The 24,044-nt window shown below is 43.0% G+C and overlaps 1 protein-coding gene across 1 annotated transcript in view; it reads left to right on the top strand.

Annotated features, from left to right (window-relative positions):
* The window catches only part of FAF1 (Fas associated factor 1), a 148,363-nt gene that overhangs the window by 92,006 nt on the left and 32,313 nt on the right, over positions 1-24,044 (top strand). Inside the window, exons 13-15 of the mRNA XM_072128875.1 lie at positions 1,324-1,478; positions 13,276-13,412; positions 16,809-16,897. Coding sequence (XP_071984976.1) covers positions 1,324-1,478; positions 13,276-13,412; positions 16,809-16,897 — 381 coding nt within the window. The remainder of the gene's footprint in view (positions 1-1,323; positions 1,479-13,275; positions 13,413-16,808; positions 16,898-24,044) is intronic.

Below are 24,044 nucleotides of genomic sequence, written 5' to 3'. Positions count from 1 at the left end.
CTTGATCTTTCTTTTCCCCCCTCCCCAAATTAATTCCAGACACTTAGGTATTTCCTTTGGCCTGATAAACTGTGTTACTTTATGTCTTGTATTGCTTTGCTCATCCCTTTAAGGAAAGGATTGAGAAAAAAATTGTATCAAAAGTTGCTGCTTAAAAACTTATTGCTTAAAGGGGGAACCTGTCACCAAATTTGACCCCATGATTTGTATAAAATGTTCTTTTTAGAATTCCCTTTTATGTGAAATCTCACCTCCAAAAATCTACTTCCGAAGTCATGTGAAAATGAGCAGAGATGAGTCATATTTTGACATAAGAGGACAACCCGATCTTCAGCTCTAAAGTAGCTAAAAACATGCAGCTGGTGTTATGTTAAATCTCCCCCACATTCCTATTGTTATCGTAAGTGTCTGAGGTTAAACTGTTCTGGTTGCCCATGGAAGCCAATCAGAGCGCAGCTTAAATTTTATAAACAGTTGTGGGAAAATGAAAGTTGAGCTCTGATTGGCTGCCGTGGGAAACTAGGACTGTTCTGCTCTCGGAAGCTTCTGATAAATCTCCCCCTATGTCATCTTTCAAATTGTGGTTTCAGGATTGCGGTTCTTTGATCTACAGATCCCAAAATATGCTTAAAGATCTAGTCGGGAAAAGTGAGCTGCAGATAAAGATCCAGTTCCCACATTTAACTGTTTGTATCGCTGGCTCTGATCACAGAACCATGAGCCTGATACTATCTGAAAATTGATATTTTTATCTTTAACATGGCACCATACTCCTAGGTGCTATAGAATGTCCCCCTGAAGCCTCTAAGCTTCTTAGGTAAAATATGACTCTTCTCTGCTCATTGTCGAATGACTTTGGAAGAGATTTATTTTATAGGTAGACAGGTGAGATTTCACATAATAGAAGGAATTCTAGAAAGGATATTTCAGCATCAACAAATTAGAAGCGTAAACTAAAAGTTTTTGCTATGGTGAAACAATACAGATATAATAATCTTTTACAGATATGCAAATGACGCTGCCAGTGCACTGGAGGCGGGCCAGATTTGCCATTACACAGTGAAAGGCTAAACCTTTCAACCACAGTTAAAGGGATGATGATTTAAGGAGGGAGTCACGGTACCTGTTGCTGTCTATAGACAAGTTGGGTCCGCCCACATTGCACTTAAAGACTAAATTTGCATATCAATAATAAGATGATTATCTCTCCATTGTTTCCCAGTTTGGGCCAACATCTGTGTGTCTACCACATTACAAAATAATTGGACCTGATGGTTCCTTTTAAGACGCTAATGTTGTTTCCCCCTTTCCTATTTCTTGCAGAGAAAACCCCTCGCTATCTACCTCCACCATGACGAGAGCGTCCTCACCAATGTTTTCTGCTCCCAGATGCTTTGTGCAGAAACCATAGTTTCTTACTTGAGCCAGAACTTCATCACATGGGCCTGGGACATGACCAGGGAGGCCAACCGGGCGAGGTGAGTCACCAAGTGAAAAGTCTGGGTAATCCAAGGGATCTTCCATATACCGAAGGAATAAGTCCAATCTTTTGCACCTTAAATTGTGTTCATTTGGCCTATGGCGGGTCAGCATGCTTTGATTCCACAACCGAGTCTGCATAACAAATCCACACCAAAAACAATTGCATATTATGAGTTGTGGATTATGATGTGGATCTGGCCACGGATCGTGGTGCAAAACACTTGGCTCTGTGCAAAGAAGCTGAACCTTCTCGTACAGGCAAATTAGGCTAAAAATGGATGTAATTATCATCAAAATAATGAAAATCGTGCTGTTGCTTCACAGCCTGTTACACTGTACATGAGGCCTCCCTCTTTTCCACTCTGAGATTACAAAGGCAGGGGAAAGGGTTGAGGGAGCAGAGAGGGACAGAGTAACAGCCTGTGAAGCTGGGGGCAATGCACTCTAGAGTCTTTCAGGCTCATTAGCAAAGTTTTTTAATAGTTTTTTTTTAGAAGGAAGGAGGCCATGGGTAACAAATATAAGAAGATACCACAGTCACGGTGCCTGGATCTGTTAGTAAGTGTCCCTATGTGTAGTACATCCCTTAATCATGATGGATTTTCATGCTAGATTTCCTTTAAAGCAAAGCTATTACTTGACACTTCCTACCAAGCACAGCACCATAGATGGTATAGTGGCTGTCCTTGGTATTGCAGCCAGGTACTGGACCGGGTAATCAGATGGGTGATCTAGTTTTTGAAGGTCAGGGGAGGCCTGACCACAGCATAATGCAGAAATGTCCGACCTTATGTTTATCTCAGACTTTTCTTGACCTCTGCTTGCAGTCACTTAATGGAAACTTTCAATGCTGTGCATTCCGGTAAATGAAAATTTCTCCACAGTCTTGAAACGATCCCACAGAATTTTTTTTTATTATCCAGTGCTTGACTACCTGTAGTGTCAGGAGTTAAGCAGCTCTGTGTCATGTGACCGGGACGGATTGATAGTCAACGAATGACAACAAGCAGAGATGGTGAAAGCCAACTACGAGCATTTTAGTTGCTATAGCTGGAATGCCCCTTTAAATATCAAATCGGAAACATTCACTTTTATTACCTTATGTTAAAGTAATTTATTAGTTGCGTGGCGACCCCCCCTGTAATGACCGCAGAGCGTCGCCTTTAATAAAGCAGGAGAAGGAACCTCACCAAATGTTTTGCTGCCTCAAAAGAGATTCGGAAATAGAAGGAAACCTTTCTAGAAGGAAAAACACGGGTCCCAGTAATGAAAGCAAACTTCAGAAGTTATTACATAAGACTTACGGACCCCACAAAACCCCCCTACCAGCCTTTTATCCATGACGCCCTGCAGAAGGAAGGGCCGTCCCGTAGCCATCTGTAGCGGCACAATTCAGAGGAGATACCTGCTGTTGCTTTGTCGCTCGCCCTGTTTGATTCCGCCGCCCCTTTTATTTTACAATAACAAAAATTGCCGTGTCGATTTAATAAGAGAAAAGAACTTGTGTCGGAAGGTTTTCTATGAGTGACCATCGGAGGTCGGGTAATTGCTTTGTAATGTTTTACCAAAAGGACTTTATTAAGTAGCAGAAGATGGATACACTGGTAATAGGAGAATCGCGCTGCCCGGATACCTGCGGAGAGCGGACCCTCCCCTGCTCTGCCCAGCTGTTCACCCATCATGTCACCATCCAGGTACCACTGGTCACGCACCTTCCATGTGCAGGAGACGTACTAGGAACTTTGTATTGGATTAGTAGGACATTTGTACAGGAATAGAAAGACAGGGGTTTTTACCAAACTTGCCTACAAGTTGAATGTAGTATTGTACCTCAGCTACCTTAGACTTTTATGGAGCTGTGCTGCAGTGCTTAAAGGGGTTGCCTCAGAATTAGAATTATCCACATTATGGGGAATAACCTGATTGATGTGGGTATTTACCCTGTAAGGTCTGTGCTTGCAGTTGGTTACTTCTCTGCTTAGAGACTCCAGCAACCCGACATGAGCAGTGCAGAATCGGAACCAGCGTGCATGACGACAGACGGGGCCGTGAGTGCCACCTCTGACACGTGTTCACCATCACTGCCTTAAAGGTACAAGCCATGGAGACACACTGTTAGAAAGTCTCCAGCACACTCACAGCCAGTGATTGTAAGTCCCGGAGATGCTAGAGCGCTGTGCTCAGCCATTTCCAACACTCCCATAATGAATGGAGCTGCAGGAGTCACGGTCAACCTGTGGCTCCCATCAGTAAGTAATTTGGGACCCCCATTCTCGGGACCGGCAGGGGTCCATTCTTATGATCAGTGTCCTAGCAGTCGTACCCCACGATCGGATTGGAAAGGGTTTACAATCCAAGTTGGTACAACCCCTTTGACGCCAAGGAGACACTTAATGAAATCACTGCGGATATTTTGTCTTTTGTTTTGTTTAAAAAAAAAAAAATGAAATGTTAATGTTTATTTTTATTGTATTAGTTGTATTACACTTTATGATATCTTTTATGTTGTTACACTTTTTTATCCTTTGTTTTATGTGGCTTATAATTTTCATATAATTTTTTTTTTTATTTAGTTTTATGGTATTCTATTATTTTCCTCCTCCCTGCTTTCCTCCTGTGTATGAAAATGTTATTGCTTTAGCTCTTGTCCGGAGCAGCAGATGTGCGCCGTCTCTGCAGGAGCTGGCAGCGATCCTCTTCTTGCTTGGCTTCTCCCAGTCATATTCTCCCTTTCTCCTCGGCGTTTGATTATAGTGTCAGCCTTTTACGCAGACGTCAAGATGAATTTGCAGCCTGGTTTCACTGAAGGTTTGCATTCCGCCGGCAGCGATTGTCCCCGTCACACAATGCCGTGTGTTCCTGTAACTTCAGACAAGGGGCAGCATCTAATGACTTTATTAGTGTTCACTTTCCAAAAGGGGCTGAGTAATTGTTCCAATCTCTTTGTCCGGCGGCCATAATTGCCGCACGGGGATCTTCGGGAAGCTTTAGCCCACGAATACTTTTTATTAATCGCTGCAAGAAGATTTTAAAGAAGAAGAAGAATCAATAGGGCCAAGAGGTGAACGTCTCAGGATGCGAGCTGTGCCTAAGGGTTTAACTGTTTATAATGCCTTTCTTCTCCTGTCACAGAAACAGGTAAACTAACCTTCTCAGGAAACACTTGATCGGATGATAACATGTGAGCGGCTTAGGTGTCCGCTTTCCCTTAATGATACGTTTGCCGCCGATTCCCATTCCTCTAGTAAATGAGTTAAATGGGCATCAGGAAGATTTTCTTTTCACAAGGTGTTAATCCTATTCTTGAATGGCAGTGGTACAGTAAAAAAAAAAAAAAAAAGAGAAGCGCAGATAGCACTTTTCAATCCGGTACCTTTCCAGATGGTGGGCCGTGAGAAATTTCGGGCAGGAAACTCGTGAGAACCTTGCTCTTTTGGGCGCTTTGTTTTCCAGGCTCACCTGCTTCATGGATGGTGGAAACCAAGAGAGCAGTTGGGTGTAATTGAAGTATTTGTGGGAAAAGTTTCCCCAAGGGTGTTTTTGTGCATGGTCCTATAATTTGGGACTATTCTGCTATGGAGTGCCAACTTTGTCTTCAAGAAAAGTACCATATGATCAACTCTATTGGAGCAACCATGCAGCTTCCAAAGTTAGCTGTAACACAATGGGGCACATTTTACTTACCCGGTTCTGTGGAGTTCACGAAAGTGCATAGTCCAAAGATCAAGCACATCTGCCGCGATTCACTAAGATTGTGCGCCCAATATCCTGCATGTGTCGCATGTGTCCGCCGGAGATCACCATCTTCTTCCTGGTGCATGTCAGTGCTTGATTGTGCTAAACAATTTGAAAGTTAAATTCCGTGCTCAGTCCGAATCAGTCAGATCGTCCGACAGCCTGACATCCCTGCCGCCACATTTATTGAGGCTTTTAGACCATTTTCTGGCAGTTTTCTGAATTGTCCGAAAAGGGGGTTTGGCCTAGCCCGGGTCTGTGCAACGGTAAATGTAGTTTTTAAAGGGGTTTTCCCACAAATAAGTTAGCTTGCTGAGCGGAGGGGATCTCAGTGATGAGACCCCCACAGATTACAAGAACATGGGGTCTGATCTAACTAGACCAACTAATAGCAGGTCTAAACGACTCCACCGTTCTAAATGATTCCAGATACATCATCCAGAATGATTGATCTGGAGCAGAAGACAACTGCGTAGTCTAACTCTGCATTTACTGACACTTCCGGTACACTGGTTTTGGATCAGGACTGCCTTCCAGTACACTGGTTTTGGATCAGGACTGCCTTCCAGTACGCTGGTTTTGGATCAGGACTGCCTTCCAGTACGCTGGTTTTGGATCAGGACTGCCTTCCAGTACACTGGTTTTGGATCAGGACTGTCTTTCAGTACACTGATTTGGATAATTTACAATGCTTCTTTCAAATACACCCTAAATGTCTGATGGCGACTGCTGGGTGTGTATTAGGGCCCAGGACACCCTGTATGCCGATAGCCATGGGCTGAACCATCAATTTATGGCATATCCACTATTTCCTTTAGAAAGGCTCATACAGAGCGGAAACGTTGCAACTTATTACGATGGAATAAAGACGCCCATCTTTTCACTTTTCATCTTTTTTCCTTGGATATATATTTAAGGACCTGTTCTCCTGGCCCTGTGGGAGTGGGGAGAGTGGAGACAGTGTAACAGCCTGTGAAGCTACACAACGGAGGGGCTCTGGTATAATTCTGATTATGTTGATTTTAGAAGGAAGGAGAAGATTACCGCCATCACGGGGCCTGGATCTATGACTAAGTGTCCTTGATCTATCATGATTTGATAATAGACTTCCTTTAACAGCTCTTTATTACGATCTTGGTAGCGTAAAGGGTTACGGTGGTCGCCGCTCCTCTTGTCGCCTCTTTAGGGCTCTTGAATGGCCCCTCGTGGTTGAGCGGCACATGTTCCTTGTAAGTGCTGTACTTTGTAAAGCTGTAAATTCCTGCCTTGGATGAGGGCTCTTCTGGATTCAATCTCCCAGTATCCGCCATGGAGAGCACTCAGCGCCTCGTTAAGACGGCTCCTTTTCAGCTCTGCCTCTTCAAGAAATCCGACATTTTAATATTTCTCCAGTGAGAGCTTTCCCTGCCTCATTCCTAGTGACCTCCGCACCCTCCAGTAATTTGTTAAGCATCCGTCTGCTGATCCTTGCCGGCTCTTGTCCCACACGCAGCTCAGCAAGACGATTAGGGAAATTTTCTGCACTTGACATCAGCCAGATGTAGGAAATTAATTTTACTTAATGCTGCCTCCAGTCTTTTTTTTTTTTTTTTCCCTTTTGCATCTCAGCTTTGTCAGTGCCCGGAAGAAGTAGAGCGACTACATCAGGAAAGTATTGGTAGAAAAACGGAGGATATGCTATAGCGTTGGTAAGGGGCGCCATCCATAATGCGGATTTTGTATGATTCTATACATTAGAAGTGATGGACAGAGGGGGTCGGGTGCGGGGCTTGTTAATTAACTCTGATCCGCATGAATATCATCTGTGTTTTTAAATCTAAATGGATTCTCATGAATAATTTTCAGGGGTCCTGCCCCCTTTCCCGACCTACGTAGAATACATAATTTATCATCCTCATCAACATGCTGGCATAAGACTCGCCTTACTCGACTCACTTATCAGAGTTACTGGTGAATGTAACTGGTTATAACCTTAACTAAACTGGAATGTCGAAGCTCCGCCCCGTGGACTCCCTTGTTAAGGGATCGGTAAAACTCTTAGGCCAGGGTCACATGGCCACATTGCATATTGCGCTGTGTAGTAGTCATTTTGTAGTAGATTTTGTAGAATCAAGATGCAGGTTCAGTCTATAATCCTAAAGTGTTGATCCAAAGGAAGGTAAAAAAAAATCAAGAACAGGGAAAAGATTATTCCAAAATTGGCAGCCAGAATAAATCCCTGGAAAAGTGTCCTATTCTGGGAATCAAGTTATGATATTTTTACCATTCAAGAAAGACACTCAAACCTCTCCCGAACTTGGACATTGTATCAACTATCACAGAATCTAGGGGGAGGGAGGTCCAGTGTTGGACTGGCCCATCAGGGAACCAGAGGATCCTCCGGTGGGCCCAGACTCTAACCCAATACAGGATCCTAGAGGTCTGGCAGAAGGCATCCAAATTGGAGGCTACTAGGGTTTATTTTTTAGGGTTGTTGAACAGTGGACCCTCTGGATAATTATATCTGGTGGGCCCAAGGAACTCTGGTCCGACACTGGGAAGGTCCATAGTGTCACAGAATATGATCTACATAGTCCCATAATCACCACTTATTAGTGATCCACAATGTAAGAAATTTGTGACTGATCACTGGAGAACTCAGCACTGGCCCCTCCATCGGTCTCTAGTATGAAAGTTACATGCCCCCCCATCTGAAGGATGGTATGAACTTCCCTAGATCAGGCGTGCATGTGCAAGTATGTGTACAGGACTCCTGTTCTTAGGAGTAGATGGAGTTATTACAGTGGAATCCGAAAAGTCACATCCTTTCCCAATCACCTATCAAAAAGAAGGTTGATCAGAGCCACCATAACAACATTTATGTTCCCATGTAAATATATGTATATGCTGCTCCTATTAATCTAATATTGTAAATCTGTCTTCAATGAGCGCCTCCTAGTGGTGGCCAAAAGCAGTCTGAATTTTTTTTTGTTTTGCTCTGTGAATGTGTATAAAAAAAAACAAATTTGTCTACTAATAAAATATTCTTCAATAGACCACATTGTAAGTCTGGGAATGAGGGTATGCTCAAATTTGGAAGTTTAGGTGCAGGCAGAAAGAAACCTTTCCGATACTAAGAATTTTTACAACTTGTCCGTTTGTTCTGATCTTGCATTATACAATGTCTTCTCATCTCTGGCCTCATTTATGGACAGCATGTATTATACTAGTGGATATATTTTGGCACGTTATACTCTAGCATTCTCTGGTATCAGCCCACAAGCTCAACTACAGAATAAAAGCCTCGCGCCGATAATGGGGACGACCTTGTCGTGTAACTGCAGCGTTTACTGAACTTCTTAGCATTGGGTTTTAGCAACATTTTTGCTACTGTCAATTAATGAAGAGCGAGAGAAAGCTGAAAACCCTTTGTGGCGATGCCGCCATGTGTCTTTATCCAACTAAATATTTGTATAATTGAGGGGGACGCAGGAATGGCGGGGTGCCGGCTGCTCTGTGTTCCTTACTATTCACCTCCCTCTGTACATAGGAGGAGACCTGGATAATCCAGATCCTGCATTGTGAATGGAGCCGTGTTCCCTACAGCGACATCTGGCCCCTTTGATGGTCTCCACAGGTCCTTGTGTCGGCCGGTCCGGGCTGGACTTGACCAGTGTTTCTGTTGTGCCCCGTCTAGTCTGTTAATGCCCCGTCGTACAATGTTCAGGGGCATATGATAAAATACCCGCTTTCCGTCAATATTTTTTAATCATTTTAATTGACCAATTGAAAGGTTCTGTTTTTTTTAATTAGGTTCTTTTTGTGTCCTTTTGAGAGTGAATGTTGAACGCTCAAAGTGGTTAACACAGAACAAAATAACTTCCAGGTTTTTTTTTCCCAGTTCATATTGTAACATAGTTTATTGATACCCATCGATATCTTTTGGCTATTCCCACATGTATTATCCCAACAGAAAAAATAACTGGTACCTATAGTACCTACAAGCATGCTGGTGCCATATTAAAGATAAGAAGCTCGTCTTTGTGATTGCATCAGATTTGTGGTTCTACAGAACCAGGAATATGGACAGTTTGAAAAGAGGCAGAAATTGGACATTTATCTGTCGCTTGCATATTTAGTTACCTGTATCTCCAAATTTATGGATCACAGAACAACCAGTCGGATACAATCTGCAAGAGGAGATTCTTTTCTTTGATATGATCTTCTATATAGAAAGTTAAAGACCTAGTAGGGGAATGCAAGGTGCAGATAAAGATCCAGTTCCCTCCTATTCATCAGAAATATGGGACTTATCTGGAATGACACCAGCAGCAGTATGTAGGTGCTATAGAATAAAGCTATGGCTGTCTGAAGCGGCACTTCCCATGTAGCCTCTAAACTTGACTCATCTTAGGTAAAATATGACTTTTCTTAGCTAATTTTACATGACCTTGTAGAAGTTTTTTTTTTTTTTCTAATATACATACGAGGGAAATCTAGAAAGGACATTTCTTACCCTACCTGAGAGGGCTGCTAGTTTAATGGGGTAAAATCTGTTGACAGGTCCCTTCAATAGTGATTATCTTATGCCGTGGCTTTACACACAGGAAAGTACAGGCAGTCCCCGGGTTACATACAAGATAGGGACTGTAGGTTTGTTCTTAAGTTGAATTTGTATGTAAGTCGAAACTGTATATTTTATCATTGTGGTTCCCGACAATTTTTTTTTTTTGCCCCAATGACAATTGGAGTTTAAAATTTTTTTGCTGTAATAGGACCAAGAATTATTAATAAAGCTTAATTGCAGACAATTTTAAGCTGATTATTGCAGTCTGGGACTATTTTAAAGCATCCAGAGAGCTTCACCAGAGGTCACAGTGGGCAGAGGGGTCCGTCTGTAACTATGGGTTGTCTGTAAGTCGGGTGTCCTTAAGTAGGGGACCGCCTGTAGTAGTAATTTTCAGTGTGCACATATGTAGGATACAGAGGAGCGTTGGTAGCACTACAGCCTTGCAGCGCTGGGCTCCTGGCTTCAAGTCCCACCCAGGTCAACATCTGCAAAGAGTTCGTATATTCTCTCCGTGTTTGGGTGGGTTTCCTCCGGGTCTTCCGGTTTCCTCCCACAATCCAATACTCCATACTGGTAGGTTGATTAGATTGTGGGACAGGGACTGATTTGGCAAGCTCTGTGCGGCGCTACGTAATCTGTGTGCGCTATATAAAGGAATTATTATTCCCTTATTATGTCAGTATCAGACTTGGTGAGTGGTTTTGGCGGCCCAAAACCCCATATCAAAATCTACTGCTGATCCTTTTTGCCATTGATCACCAACAAGTGGCTCTCCAGCTATTGCAAAACTACAGCTCCCATCATTTCACGCCAGCTGAAGATTAAAGGGCATTATCCTATAGTGTTCACACGGCTTAGGGTGATGCCGCACGTCCCTTTTTAGGTCCGTTTTATAGCATGCATTTTCAGTCCGTTTTTACAACGCATCTGTTTTCGACCGTTTACCATGCGTTTGGCTGCTTTGAACCTTAATAGTTTCAAAGCAGCCAAACGCATGGTAAACAGTAAAAAACGGATGCGTTTTTGGACCGTTTTAAAATATGCGTTTTCAGTCCGTTTTTAGGAAATTGTCTAGATTAAGAAGCCCCAACACACGGTTCCTATCAGATGAACCGGCCTCCGTTTTTTTATCCGCGTAGTAGCACAGTCCATTTTCGTGTCTCATTACGGCCTGTGTAGCGATGAGCTTACCCGATGGGTGAATTTGGTAGTCGGGTTCGGGTGCCTGAAACGGACATATTGACAGATTGGTGGCCGAACAACCAATGCGGCAAATTGATGCCCCTAAAAATTAGCCATAGCAATGAATGGCCAAGGGTCCGCGCCGGACTGCTAGACCCAACCATTGGCTCTGCTCATCTCTAGGCCTATGATAATACTGGCATATACATATAAACCTATAATTTACCACCCGGTATCCACTGTGTTTGTTTACACCCCAATTTACCTAATAACGAAGTTCATCACGAGAGGGTAATGGAGCGTCATCAATGGCTGATTATATTCCCCGGATCATTAATTAGTCATGTCATCCCTTCCTTCCCCACATCGATATTCTCTGACATTCTAAAAAAAAAATAAAAACAAAAATCATAAAACACTCAATTTAAATTATGTTTCATGGAAATAATTAAGTATTAATAGACTTCATTCAGTGGCGAGTTAGTGCGAAATTTCCACAGTTTTGCCTTTTCTGACCCGTGTTATTAAAACTCTATTATTTTTACAGACTTTATTAAATTGGATCTTATTAAAGCAATTCCATATTTGCATTTGGTCTTTCATAATTCATTATTATTATGACATTTACTTTTACCTTCACATCTGAAAACATATCATAAGCTACCCTTTTCTCTTGAAAGAAATGCTAATTTCAGACTGTCCTCTAATGGAAGTGAAAAGCTTTATCAGTTTTTTCATTTATTCCAGATCATGGGGAGAATACTAATGCTCGGCTTTTATATGCAAATATGGAAGTGCACTTTTTTGTTAAAAAAAAAGAAAAAAAGACGATTAAAAAAATCTATATATGTATGTATGTAAAATATATGGAGGAGAGAATGGAAGGTCGGTTATCATGTGCGAAACTTTTGTTGGAATTTTAACTTATTTTTTAAGTAAGTTTGGAATTTTAAGTTACTGTTACATTGTCTCCATGCGTTTGTAGTAGTGGTTATAAGATATATACTGTATGTGAACGGCCAGAGGACTGCGTCTCCAGAATACATATGCGGGTGCTGCGATCCCCCCTTAGTGGGAATAAAAAGGGTCAGCCATGTTGAATTTTAATATACCCAATCCTATTGTTCCCATAGAAGATAAGCTGCTACAACAGTTGTCTGGGAAAACATGCATGCTGAGCCAAGAGTGCATGTGTATGGGGGTTTTAAAGGACATCTACGACCAGGATGACTGATGGTAAACCAAGCGCACGAACATAACTGGTGTGTGCCCCCCTTGAGCAGGATTTTCTTTTAGCTTCTTAAGTCCCTGGTTTGAAGAAAAAAAATTGCTTTTAAAATTATGCAAATGAGTTTGATGGGCTTCATAGGTGTTAATAGGGGCTGGAACCCCTCAGGCTCATTTGCATAATTTTGAAGCCTTTTTTTGCTTAAAAACAAGGGCATATAAAGCTTAAATAGGAGTAGATCCTACCAGAGGGGGCACACACCTGTATGTCAGTGTGCTGGGTTTACAATCCTTCATCCTGGTAGTAGATGTCCTTTTAAGCACTATGGGGCTGGGGTAGAAAAAACAAAACCTGCTTCTGGTTTCCACATTGTTCCGGTACTTCTGGTTTTTAGGTTTGCTGTAGCCAATGAGACTCCCAAGACTAAGGGACAACAAGGAAACAGAAGTTCCCTGGAAAACATTAGTGGCTTCTTTGGTCTAAGGAATGGTCACTCATGGGCTGGAGCAGGTCCTGTGACCCCTGACAAAGTTAGGCCCAGAACAGTGGAAAACCCATTTTAGAATATCCATTCAATTATCAACAACACCAATGGGGTTTTAGAATTTACAAGAGCTGATCAGTATCGGATTTGTTGAGGTCCAACAGTAAGGACCACATCAATCAGGTGATACACACCGCTGTGCTGTAGCTTCACAAGCTTTTACACTGTGCCATAGTACTTCCCCTCCCACTGTTTGCTGAAACTTTCTCTGCTGCAGTGAGGTTATATGAGGCAGATGGAGGGGGAGGTGCCTAAGGGATGGGGGAGTGAAACTGTGTAACAGCCTGTGAATCTACAGCAAGGCGGGGCTCAGGTGCCTTTTGGCTCATTTGTTTCATTTTAAAAGTTGATTTTAGAAAGGAGGAGGCCATGAGTATGAAATATAAGATTACCAGTGTCTCGGTGCCTGGATCTATGAGTTATGTCCCTGGTTTATCTGGGTGGAGTTTGATGGGAGATTTCCTTTAGGATGGTGCATGGGTATCTTTTTCACCAATATTCTCAGTTACTTCACCCTCTTCATATATTCGTCACTTATATGCGTTTCTCACACAGGTTCCTCACGTTGTGCACTCGGCATTTTGGCAGCGTGGCCGCACAGACCATCCGGACACAGAAGACGGATCAGTTTCCACTTTTTCTAATTATCATGGGGAAAAGATCATCTAACGAAGTGCTTAATGTCATCCAAGGTAATGTCCTGCTGTGCCACCTCTGCATCCCGTCTACTAATGTGTATGTATGCGCACTATATGGTGGGGGTCGGAGGTAACATGGGGTACTGCAGTAGTGGTCAATTTATTAGCATAATTTTTTAAGTTGATTTTGTAAAGAAGGTTATCACAGCGTATGGATCTATGAGTGCTCCTGGCTACTATAATTTTTAGTTTGTATGTATCAGTCCACCATAAAAATACAAAAACAGATTGATGTTTAGGAGGGAGGGGCAGGAAGAGAGCCGCATGGGTGGAGAAAGAAAGTTCTTTTTTTTTTTGTTAAAATATTCAAAATTTATTGAAAATTAATTGAAAATTTACTGACCACTTAAGCCTGGCTGCCAAGTAAAAAGTTGCTCTTTCTGTATCTCACTTGACTGATCTCCCTCCTCTGTAATGAAATCCCTTTCTGCCGGCTTAAGTTACGTAACCTTTTGAGATGTAGGAAATGTCACCAGAAAATTAACATTTTAAAAGTGAAATAATTCCTGTTTCCTGACCTCACGGACTTAGCACCTACTTAATTATCCCCTCTGCTTTCCAAGAATCCGTAGCCCTGTACTTATACATGATTTGGTCCTGGTGCTTCCTAATGAGGAGGCTCGTAGCCCTTGCAGATGGTCATTAGATAACCCTAGTTGTAGGACACCCATGACCCAGTGATGCAAGGAGTCCCTACAATGTCAGCATTTTGTACGTGTTCTTAGAAGCCTCTTAACTCTCCATAATACTGGACCTAATGGGATTTGAGTGAGAACAGTGTGAACGCCCGGGCAGGGGATCCAGGTGTGTAACCTTTCATGGCTCTGGTGGGATTCCAGCGTTGGATATTTGCAGACATGAAAGCCTCCGCACTTGTTAGGACGCGTTAACATTTACCGGGATAAATGTTTTGCGCAGGTCAGTTTTAGCGATACATGAATACTTTACCTGAAGAGGAACGGTAATAGAAGTTTGTCATCAGAACTCGGCTTTATTGGGCCACCAATAGACTTGACCTGTACCAGGCGGTACCACCCACAGGGTATCACTCAGGGGCGTAACTAGGAGAGAGAGGGCCCCCTAGCAGGCTACTGCATGCCCCCCCCCCCCCTTCCTACTTAAAAAATATACATATTAGTATACTCACACATGCGAGTTACAATCACATATAAATATACTCATGCGCATATACACATACATACAGTGCCATATGCAACATACTCACATACAGTGCCATATGCAACATACTCACTTACAGTGCCATATGCAACATACTCACTTACAGTGCCATATGCAACATACTCACTTACAGTGCCATATGCAACATACTCACTTACAGTGCCATGTGCAACATACTCACATACAGTGCCATATGCAACATACTCACATACAGTGCCATATGCAACATACTCACATACAGTGCCATATGCAACATACTCACATACAGTGACATATGCAACATACTCACATACAGTGCCATATGCAACATACTCACATACAGTGCCATATGCAACATACTCACATACAGTGCCATATGCAACATACTCACTTACAGTGCCATATGCAACATACTCACTTACAGTGCCATACGCAACATACTCGCTTACAGTGCCATACGCAACATACTCGCTTACAGTGCCATACGCAACATACTCGCTTACAGTGCCATACGCAACATACTCGCTCACAGTGCCATACGCAACATACTCGCTCACAGTGCCATATGCAACATACTCGCTCACAGTGCCATATGCAACATACTCGCTCACAGTGCCATATGCAACATACTCGCTCACAGTGCCATATGCAACATACTCGCTCACAGTGCCATATGCAACATACTCGCTCACAGTGCCATATGCAGCATACTCGCTCACAGTGCCATATGCAGCATACTCGCTCACAGTGCCATATGCAGCATACTCGCTCACAGTGCCATATGCAGCATACTCGCTCACAGTGCCATATGCAGCATACTCGCTCACAGTGCCATATGCAGCATACTCGCTCACAGTGCCATATGCAACATACTCGCTCACAGTGCCATATGCAACATACTCGCTCACAGTGCCATATGCAACATACTCGCTCACAGTGCCATATGCAGCATACTCGCTCACAGTGCCATATGCAACATACTCGCTCACAGTGCCATATGCAGCATACTCGCTCACAGTGCCATATGCAGCATACTCGCTCACAGTGCCATATGCAGCATACTCGCTCACAGTGTATACAGACACCTTATACACATCACAGATACTGCATATATACATCACAGTATATGTTATATTCATATTATGCTGGACAATGTGCAGTACAATATAGTTATAATGGTGCACATCCTCCATTCTTTGTTGTGTCAGGTCAGATGACGGGCCCCCCTGACACTGTGAGCCCCATAGCGGCTGCTATGGCTGCTGCCACTCTAGTTACGCCCCTGGTATCACTAGTCCCTTAGGATAGGACCCCACTTTAAGATCTGCAGGGATCCTGACAGTGTGGCTCCTTTAGTGTTTATTTCTGTACAGCAACAATTATAGATATTAAAATATCCTAGACATGAAGAGAACACCTCTGCAGTACCTAAAATCACCACTAAAAATAGTCCGGCAATAGTACTGAGCAGCGCATGTCCCAGTAAAAAGAAGTCCCGATTGTAATATACCTGCAGACCTAATATTAGAGGCCCAGGAAGGAGGCATCAGGCAATAGCTTCTACCAGTATAAAAATATATTGTGAATTAGCATTTCCAAATTTTTCGACTTGTTTAGCTGAACCATTGCTCATTGAATAAAAAGAATAAAAATCCATCTTGATAAACCAGGAACACTTACTCATAGATTCGGGCACTGTGACTGCAGTAATCTTCTTATATTTGTTATCCATGGTCTCCTTCTTTCTAAGATCAACTTTAAAAATTATGCTAATGAGGTACAAGGACTAACTGGGGTGTTACCAGGGTCCTTTTGTTCCCCATGTTCACTCAGCACCCCCCAATCCTCTGCCTTGTGTAAACTCATACAGTGGGAGAGGTAAATGTTTGTTAAACTACAGCGTGAAAGGGCTCTGGTAACACCCCCACATTAGCATAATTGTAAACATTTATATTAGAAGGAAAGAGGCCATGGATAACTTAAATTAGAACAGTCATGGTGCCTGGATCTATGAGTAAGTGCCCCTGGATTATCATGATGGATTTTGATGGTAGATTTTCTTTAAGCCTTTTCCATAATTAGTGTACTAGTTGCGGGAACCTGTCACCCCCTTTAATACCTGAATGCAGTCCCCAATACTTAAGGTCACAGCTGTAAATTACTTATCTAATAGTCCTGCCATCTCCTGTGTCTCCCATGTTACTCATGCCGGATCATTCGCTGTTTCGATAGGTAACACATCGGTAGACGAGCTCATGATGAGGCTCATCTCAGCCATGGAAATCTTTTCAGCCCAGCAGCAGGAGGACATCAAGGATGAGGTAAGAGACACTTCCAAAAAACGTTATCTTCTCTCTATTCTATTACAGCGGAGCCCTGATTTTTCTGCACATGGCTGTGGGCGCAATAATTTGCAAACCCGATCACCAAATATGTTCAGTCCTGTATCAAATAACCTCCGCTCCATGTATGGCCAAATTCCTACAAGATCTGGTGATGGGGCCAGTCTGTGAGTCAGATAAGCGTCAACTTGTTGCATTCTCCCTGAGCAGTTAGGGATGGGATCTGTTCTGTGCAGAGGAAAACTGTTACAATGTATCATAAAGGGGTGGAGCCATAACCTCGGGGCTCCTTTTCCAGCCAGTTGTCTTTACACATAGATACAGGACGGCGGGTATGGGGAAGCTACTGGGAAACGCATTGAATATCTTCCTGTGATTTAGATAATCCAATGTTATTAGAGGAATTGAGAGTTTTTATGAATAGAACACCCCTTTAAGTACATTTGTTTTTCTGCAATTCAAAACCCCAGGAATGGATGATGCTAATGCCTGGATCCTATGTGTTCCCATATTGTGTCTTAGTTGTAAATATATATAATAACCCTCTAAAAATCGGTCTTATGAGTCATTTTCCAGGATTTGGGATTTGTCCAGGTAAACGTTTAGTGTTTGTCTGTCCTGTAGTTTCAGTATTTCTATCCTGTGCACTTACCAAGGCGTAGGGGGTAAGTCGGTGGTGTCGCCTTGCCGAGCTGTGATACCACTTCATGTTAAATGTGCAATTACATATCTTGCCTCAGGGGCTCCGTGACCCGTGTATGAGCTGAGAGGGGTTAATACGAACTATTTATCTTCCTATGAACTCAATACATTTAATACGTTTTTATCCAAAGGCAGAGACTTAAATTTAAGAAAAAGGATCCTTTTAAGCCTAATCCCTGGGCTCTCTCGCAGGGCATGTTACCGCACTGTAATTGGCTGCCGACAGTTTTGGGAAAGTTGCCAGTTTTGCAGGAGACACAGTTTTGCAGTAATCGGAGATGAGCTAAGAAGCGGACGGTTTATCTAATGCCCTTTGTGTTGTTGACACTGAACATTCGGGGAAGGGGGGGGTCAGCGCTGTCCTGCAAGGACCTGTGACTGACAGACGCACTCCGCAGCCCGCAATCATCTGGGTCACCTGGAATCCCTAAGGCGGAGTTCTCAAGGGTTAAAGATGGGTCAGGGCTCTCTTCATATTTTCACTTACGGAAGCGCTCCCAGGAATGTAGGATGTTCAATGACCATTAACCTGCGAAATTGTTAATTATTTGGTTCGCCTGAACCAGTTACACTTGTAGTGTTATGTGTCAATAGTTGGAATGCTTTCGGACATGAATAGCACATAAATAATTGTCTGATAGATCCGGTTCTTACCTTTGGGGTTCAACCAGAGGTCCTTCAACCAGTTCATCCTTAAAGGGAACCTGTCATCAAAAATTAACCTAATGTACCAGTATGTTGTCAAGCAGTGTATCTGCATCCAGATCATGTTTCTTTCGTGGCCCAGTGTGGTGGCATCATCCAAAAAAAATAGTCTTTAGAAGTGAGATGTAAATTAATTGTATACAGTCAAGGAGGCGGAGAGTTTAGCACTGAAGTCAAGCTTTCCCTACCTCTGAGCGTCTACTGCCCTGTGATTGACATCATCCACCAGACTTCTGCAGGTCTGGGAAGTGATATCTTAAGATGCAAGACCAATTACAGTGAAAGGGGTCATCTGAGTTGGGGAGAGCTTGACTTCAGTGTTCATCTTGACTTCATACAAGCAATTTATATCTCACTTCAAAGTTGATTTTCTGGATGATGCCACCACACTGGACCATGAAAGAAACATCATCTAGAATGTTCTCCGCTGCTTCACAACATACTGGTAGTGGTTTATAAGGTCATGGCCTGATGACAGCTTCCCTTCAAGAAAGTATGGAAACGGTCATGCCTGCTGTGCCATACCAAAAGGAGGTACAAATATGACATAAAACAGCGCAGCCAGATGCCTCTGGTCATCACTTACAGGTGGGAATTCATGTCTCAGCTATAAATCCGATCATGGGTAATCTGCTTGGGTGACGAGGAGAGTCCATCATCTACCGGTGCATCAGAATTCTTCTTTTTATATTACCCCGCACCACCCTATTCACCCATTTACCACAGCCCTGCCACTGCTGCACCAATATATTTATTTTCATTGTGCAAAAGGGACAGTGCTGGATTCGGCCGAGCAGAAGACGCCCAATCTGGCTCCTGCTGGGTTATGTGAAGAATTTTTAGCTAAAAGAAGGGTGGAATTTAGTTAACGGAAATCTGCCATGTGCTTTTTTGCATTGTGAACCAAAAAATACCTTGAGAATGCTTTAGCTACACTGATGCAGAAACATATCTTGTTTAATGCCTGAACCAAGTGGTTTTGCTGAAAAAACAGTTATAAAATTATGATAATGAGGTTCTGTCACTCCTGTGGCTGCCCCGGCGCTTCTCCTCTTACCCTTTTTATACACTGCTCCAGAGAACTCAGTATTCACTGTGTTGTCCCTGACAGACAGAAGTAATCAATCACTGCACCATCCCCCAGCTGCTGTGAGTCATCAAACTCAGGTTGATTAGTCGTGTCTGGTCAGTTAAGGCAACTCCTTTGTATGTGGAAGTGATGTGTTTATGTACGGCACCCAGCTTTCCCAAGATAAAGAATTTTAGCTTTTTTTTTTTTTTTTTTAAACAAAAACACTCGGTACAGGGATTAAACAAGATATGTTTCTGCATCAGTGAGATACAGCATTCTCAAGGTATGTTTGGTTCACAATGTATCATAGCAAATGGTAGATTTCCTTTAATAGGGCGAATCTGTCACTAGCTGTATTTGTCAAAAATGTGGTGACAGGTTCCCTTTAACATGATTTTTATTTTAAGATATATTGAATGATCCCCATTGACAGACCCCATTGTCACCCTAACCTTCCTACGAGTGTGATACAAAGTTGCAGGAGGGTGCACTTCTTCTTCACTCATACTCTTCATCACCGCTGATGATAGAAATGTTTAGAAAGCAATAGTTTATCTACGACTGAACCTTATGTCCCCGGAACCGATTCCCACATTTGATCTGAGCTAAAAGCGGATTTTCTTTCAGCAGGGAGACATGAGAAAAATCAATATTTTCCTTTTTTGCGGCTTAGAGTTTTAACACAAGTCCGTTCCCTTCGAAAATCCCATCCTATAGTCTATTGTTTATAGCAGCCTGGCCCCTGCAAGATCAAAATGTATCCAAACGCAAGTCCCTTTATGCCCCCCCGACAATAGATAACAGGATACAGACTCCAGCTTCTGCTACTGTTCTCCTCTCAATAGTTACATGAAAACCACAAGACGATCAACAGATCGGCATTGTCCTGTACCACCACACGACGTCCACGGGATGTTTGCAGAGCTCGCGCGCCGCATTGTTGTGCTTGCAGCTTGTTTCCTGTGACATATATTCAGATGATTTGCAAATGAACTGATCTGTGGTTTGGGGCAAAGGATGGGGTGAGGCAAGTCTGGATCAGATCTGTCGGCAGGTCATACCCATACAATAAACTAGTGGTAGGAGGATTCGGGTCTACAGCAATCGGAAGGTCCAAAACCCAGTGTGATGAGGAAGGTGGTAAATGGGATATAGTTATAGTCAGCTGTTAATGTGCAGACTCATTCATCCAATCATTCATATTGGAAGCTCTCTATAGATCCATATTGGGCGACCCAACACTGAAGATCATGGGGGCCCCACAGTAGTAGGATGCCGTCAGACCATCTGCTTGGTAAATTTCAGTAGTACCCAATCATGTATATCCATGCACCCCCTGGCACAGCCGCCTCTCCCCCATCCCCTGGTTCTTTACTATGTATAGCCATAGGTTCTCTTGCATTTGGATTAGAGCTGTGAATTAGGAGGCCCCAACATATAACTTTCATTGGAAACCTCAGAACTGCCCAAATCCACCCCCGACTGAGTATCTAGTTATGGTTCTGTACAACTCAGAATTAGTACAGAGCCAAGGTCTACTTATGTGTATGAAGCAAACCTCTACCACCAGGAAGAAGGACTGTAAACCAAGTACACTGACATCCTGGTGTGAACCCCCTCTGGAAGGATCCGTTCCTATTTTAGCTACTAAAATGGCTTTTAAAATGATACAAATGAGCCTGAGGGGCTCTGGACTCCATAGGTGTTAATGGAGCCTGGAGCCCTTCAAGCTTATTTGCATAATTCAGAAGCCTTCTATTCTTAAAAAACGAGGGCATAGGAAGCTTAAACAAGAGCGGATCCTGCCAGAGAGGGGGCACAACCAGTATGACAGTGTGCTGGGTTTACAGTCCTTAATCCTGGTAGTAGATTTCCTTTAAGCCCCTTTCTCAAGTCTAACCACTTGGATGCTGTGGTCACTAATAACATGAAGCATATAAAGGGTTACATAGACAAAATCTGCTTCTGCGGCCATGGGATGGCATAATATTTTTTCAGAGGTGAATCCTGGCCCCATCATGAACGCTTGAGGCACATGTGCACTGCAGAGTTACACGGGTTTGGGCTTCTAAATCAGTAGTATGTTACTATTCTGCTACAGTTTTGGGCCCCAAACTTGATCCCAGTCCAATCTGCCCCTTCCAGCGCTGTATTGAATAGAAGACTCCTCCAACAATTAGACTCGTCACTTTACTGCACATGGAAAATAAATGGTGCTGTCCATGTAGCTGCCCGTTCCACCCCAGGTACCTGTGTTGGGTCCAGAATTCACCTCTGGACAAGTGTAATGTATTAAGTCCCCAGTTTAGGGGCTCCGTTCCTGTTGACTGGTTCCCTTTTAAGATTAGATCAAAATTCTAAACATTCTAAATGATTCCGCAGAGAATTAATCTGGAGAATGAAGTAGCGAGGAGGGGAAGGGGTTAATGGCTGCTCTCGCACTCGGCATTGGCAGTCGCTCCTCGTGTTGATGGACGGGTTCAGCCTGGAATCACAGACATGAATAACGCTTTAGCTTGTCGCTCGTGAACCTTTTACGTGGTGAGCAGTCAGATTGGAGGTTTTTTTTGCACCTGAGCCGAGCCCGAGGATGCAATCTGGAAGGATTACAGTAACACTTAGTGACAAGGCGGCCGCGGGCGCGGTGCGATACTGTGACTCAGCCCAGCGGAGAATTTCCACCGCGTACATTTTTTATTTTTCTGCTGTCAAACTGTATTACAGGAAAAGTGGCTGCTGTCTGAACAACAAGGGCGGACATGGTGTAGTAGCCAAGCACAAGACCTCACCTGGCTTCCAGGTCTACACAGATATGAAATAGTGTTTTTATTATGGGGGAGTTGCGACATAAATATCCGCTTCACATATTATATAAACCAGAACATGAGTGTGGACTTCCATGCTTAGTTTTGGTAAATTTAAAAAAAAAATAATAATTTTCAAAAATTTTCACAAAGAAATCTCCTCTGTTGAGGGTTAGGCCCCCAATCTATAACTGCAGTGACTTGTATCGTCATGTTTCCGAAAAAATGCACAGAAAATGGACATAAAATCGCTGAAGTTTCAGATGACATAGAAGTCTATGTAGGGGGGAGGGGGAGCAGTGAGTCACAGCAGCTAGGTTTCCATCTACCACTTGACGGAGGACGGCAGAAATCAGAGCGGCTAGAAAAATGACGATTAACAGCCCCATAATACCAGAAACCGCGTTACACACAGGACTACTGATTTATGCAACGTTTGTTAAAAGTTGTGGTTGGATTTCAAGGGAACCTGCCAGCAGATGTTGTCCTAATAGATCATTACTAGTATGTTCTCAAGTAGCTAAACTCCTTCCAGACAGGTGTGTCTTTCATGGGCCATTGTGGAAAACTAAATAGTGGGATGTTAACTGGTTGTAAAAAAAAGTCACAGAGGCGGAGAAATCAGCACTGAAGTCAAGCTCTCCCCTCTTTAGGAGAAACCCCTCTGCTGTGACTGACATCATGCACCAGACTTCAGGAGAACCAGTTAGTGATGTCCCTGGATGTAGAGGCATCAATAACACGACTGTGGTGGGGAGAGCTTGACTTCAGTTCTAAACTCTCCACCCCCTTGACTTTTTGTAACCAATTTACATCACGCTAGGATGATTCTCTGCATGACAACACCACATTGACCTGTGAAAGAAAGTTGATCTGGACAGTGTTTAGCTGCTTGATAACCTACTGGAAGTGATTTATTTAGTCAATTTCTCCTGACAGATTCCCTTGAAATCTAACCACACCTCTTAATCACTAGTCCAATGTGTAACACTGTTTGTGGTTATTAATCTTTTCTTGCAGCTCTCATTTCTGCCATGATCTATCAAGCAATAGGTGGAGACCTAGCTGCTGTGACTCACTGCTTCCCCCTCCCCTCTTCATAGACTTCTATGTAATCTGAAACTTCAGTGAGTTTCTAACCATTTTCTGTGCATGTTTTTAGAAACATGACAATGCAATTCACTGCAACTTCTTAAAATGTTCCTAATTTTTCCTAAGTCCATATTCATGGCTCTGACTTTGTTTTATATGTAAAGCCGATATAAAGGGGGATATTCCCAAGTTAAAATTGATGTCCCCCTTCCCCCTATTACCAAAATTATTTAATATTTGTGTTAATATCTAAAATGTGTTATGGCATAGCGGCTTTCTAACCCCTCCCCCCCTGGGTGTTACCTATAGGAGGTGTGTCCTTTATGTATCTAGCACTGGCCAATTAGTTCTCTCTAAAGCCACACCCCTTTTCAGCAAGGAAAAGTGAGAAACGATGCTCCGGAATTGTTGTTTTTTGTGGAAATATCCATATTTATTAAAGCCCATATAGCAGCAAGTCCCTTTTTAATTGGAAACCTTATGATTTTCGTTTAATTTCCCGAGATTGTGCTCGCATTTCCTCCGCTATCCTCTCCCCATTCCCAGGATCCGTGTAGATAACTAACGGCACATTAAAAATTCATTAGCCGGAAAGTTCATCTTTGTTGTGTTAAAGTAATAGGTGGCCTTTTTTGTTTATCTCCTGCCAAACAACATTGGGTGCCAGAGAGCAGATCAGTCCGATTTCTATCCCAGCCGTACGAGGAATCGCAACCAAAGCGTCCGTCCAGGAGGATGATGGAAAGGGAGA

Source organism: Engystomops pustulosus, chromosome 10 (genome assembly GCF_040894005.1).
Source record: "Engystomops pustulosus chromosome 10, aEngPut4.maternal, whole genome shotgun sequence".
NCBI lineage: Eukaryota > Metazoa > Chordata > Amphibia > Anura > Leptodactylidae > Engystomops > Engystomops pustulosus.
This window is presented reverse-complemented; position numbering and strand designations above follow the sequence as displayed.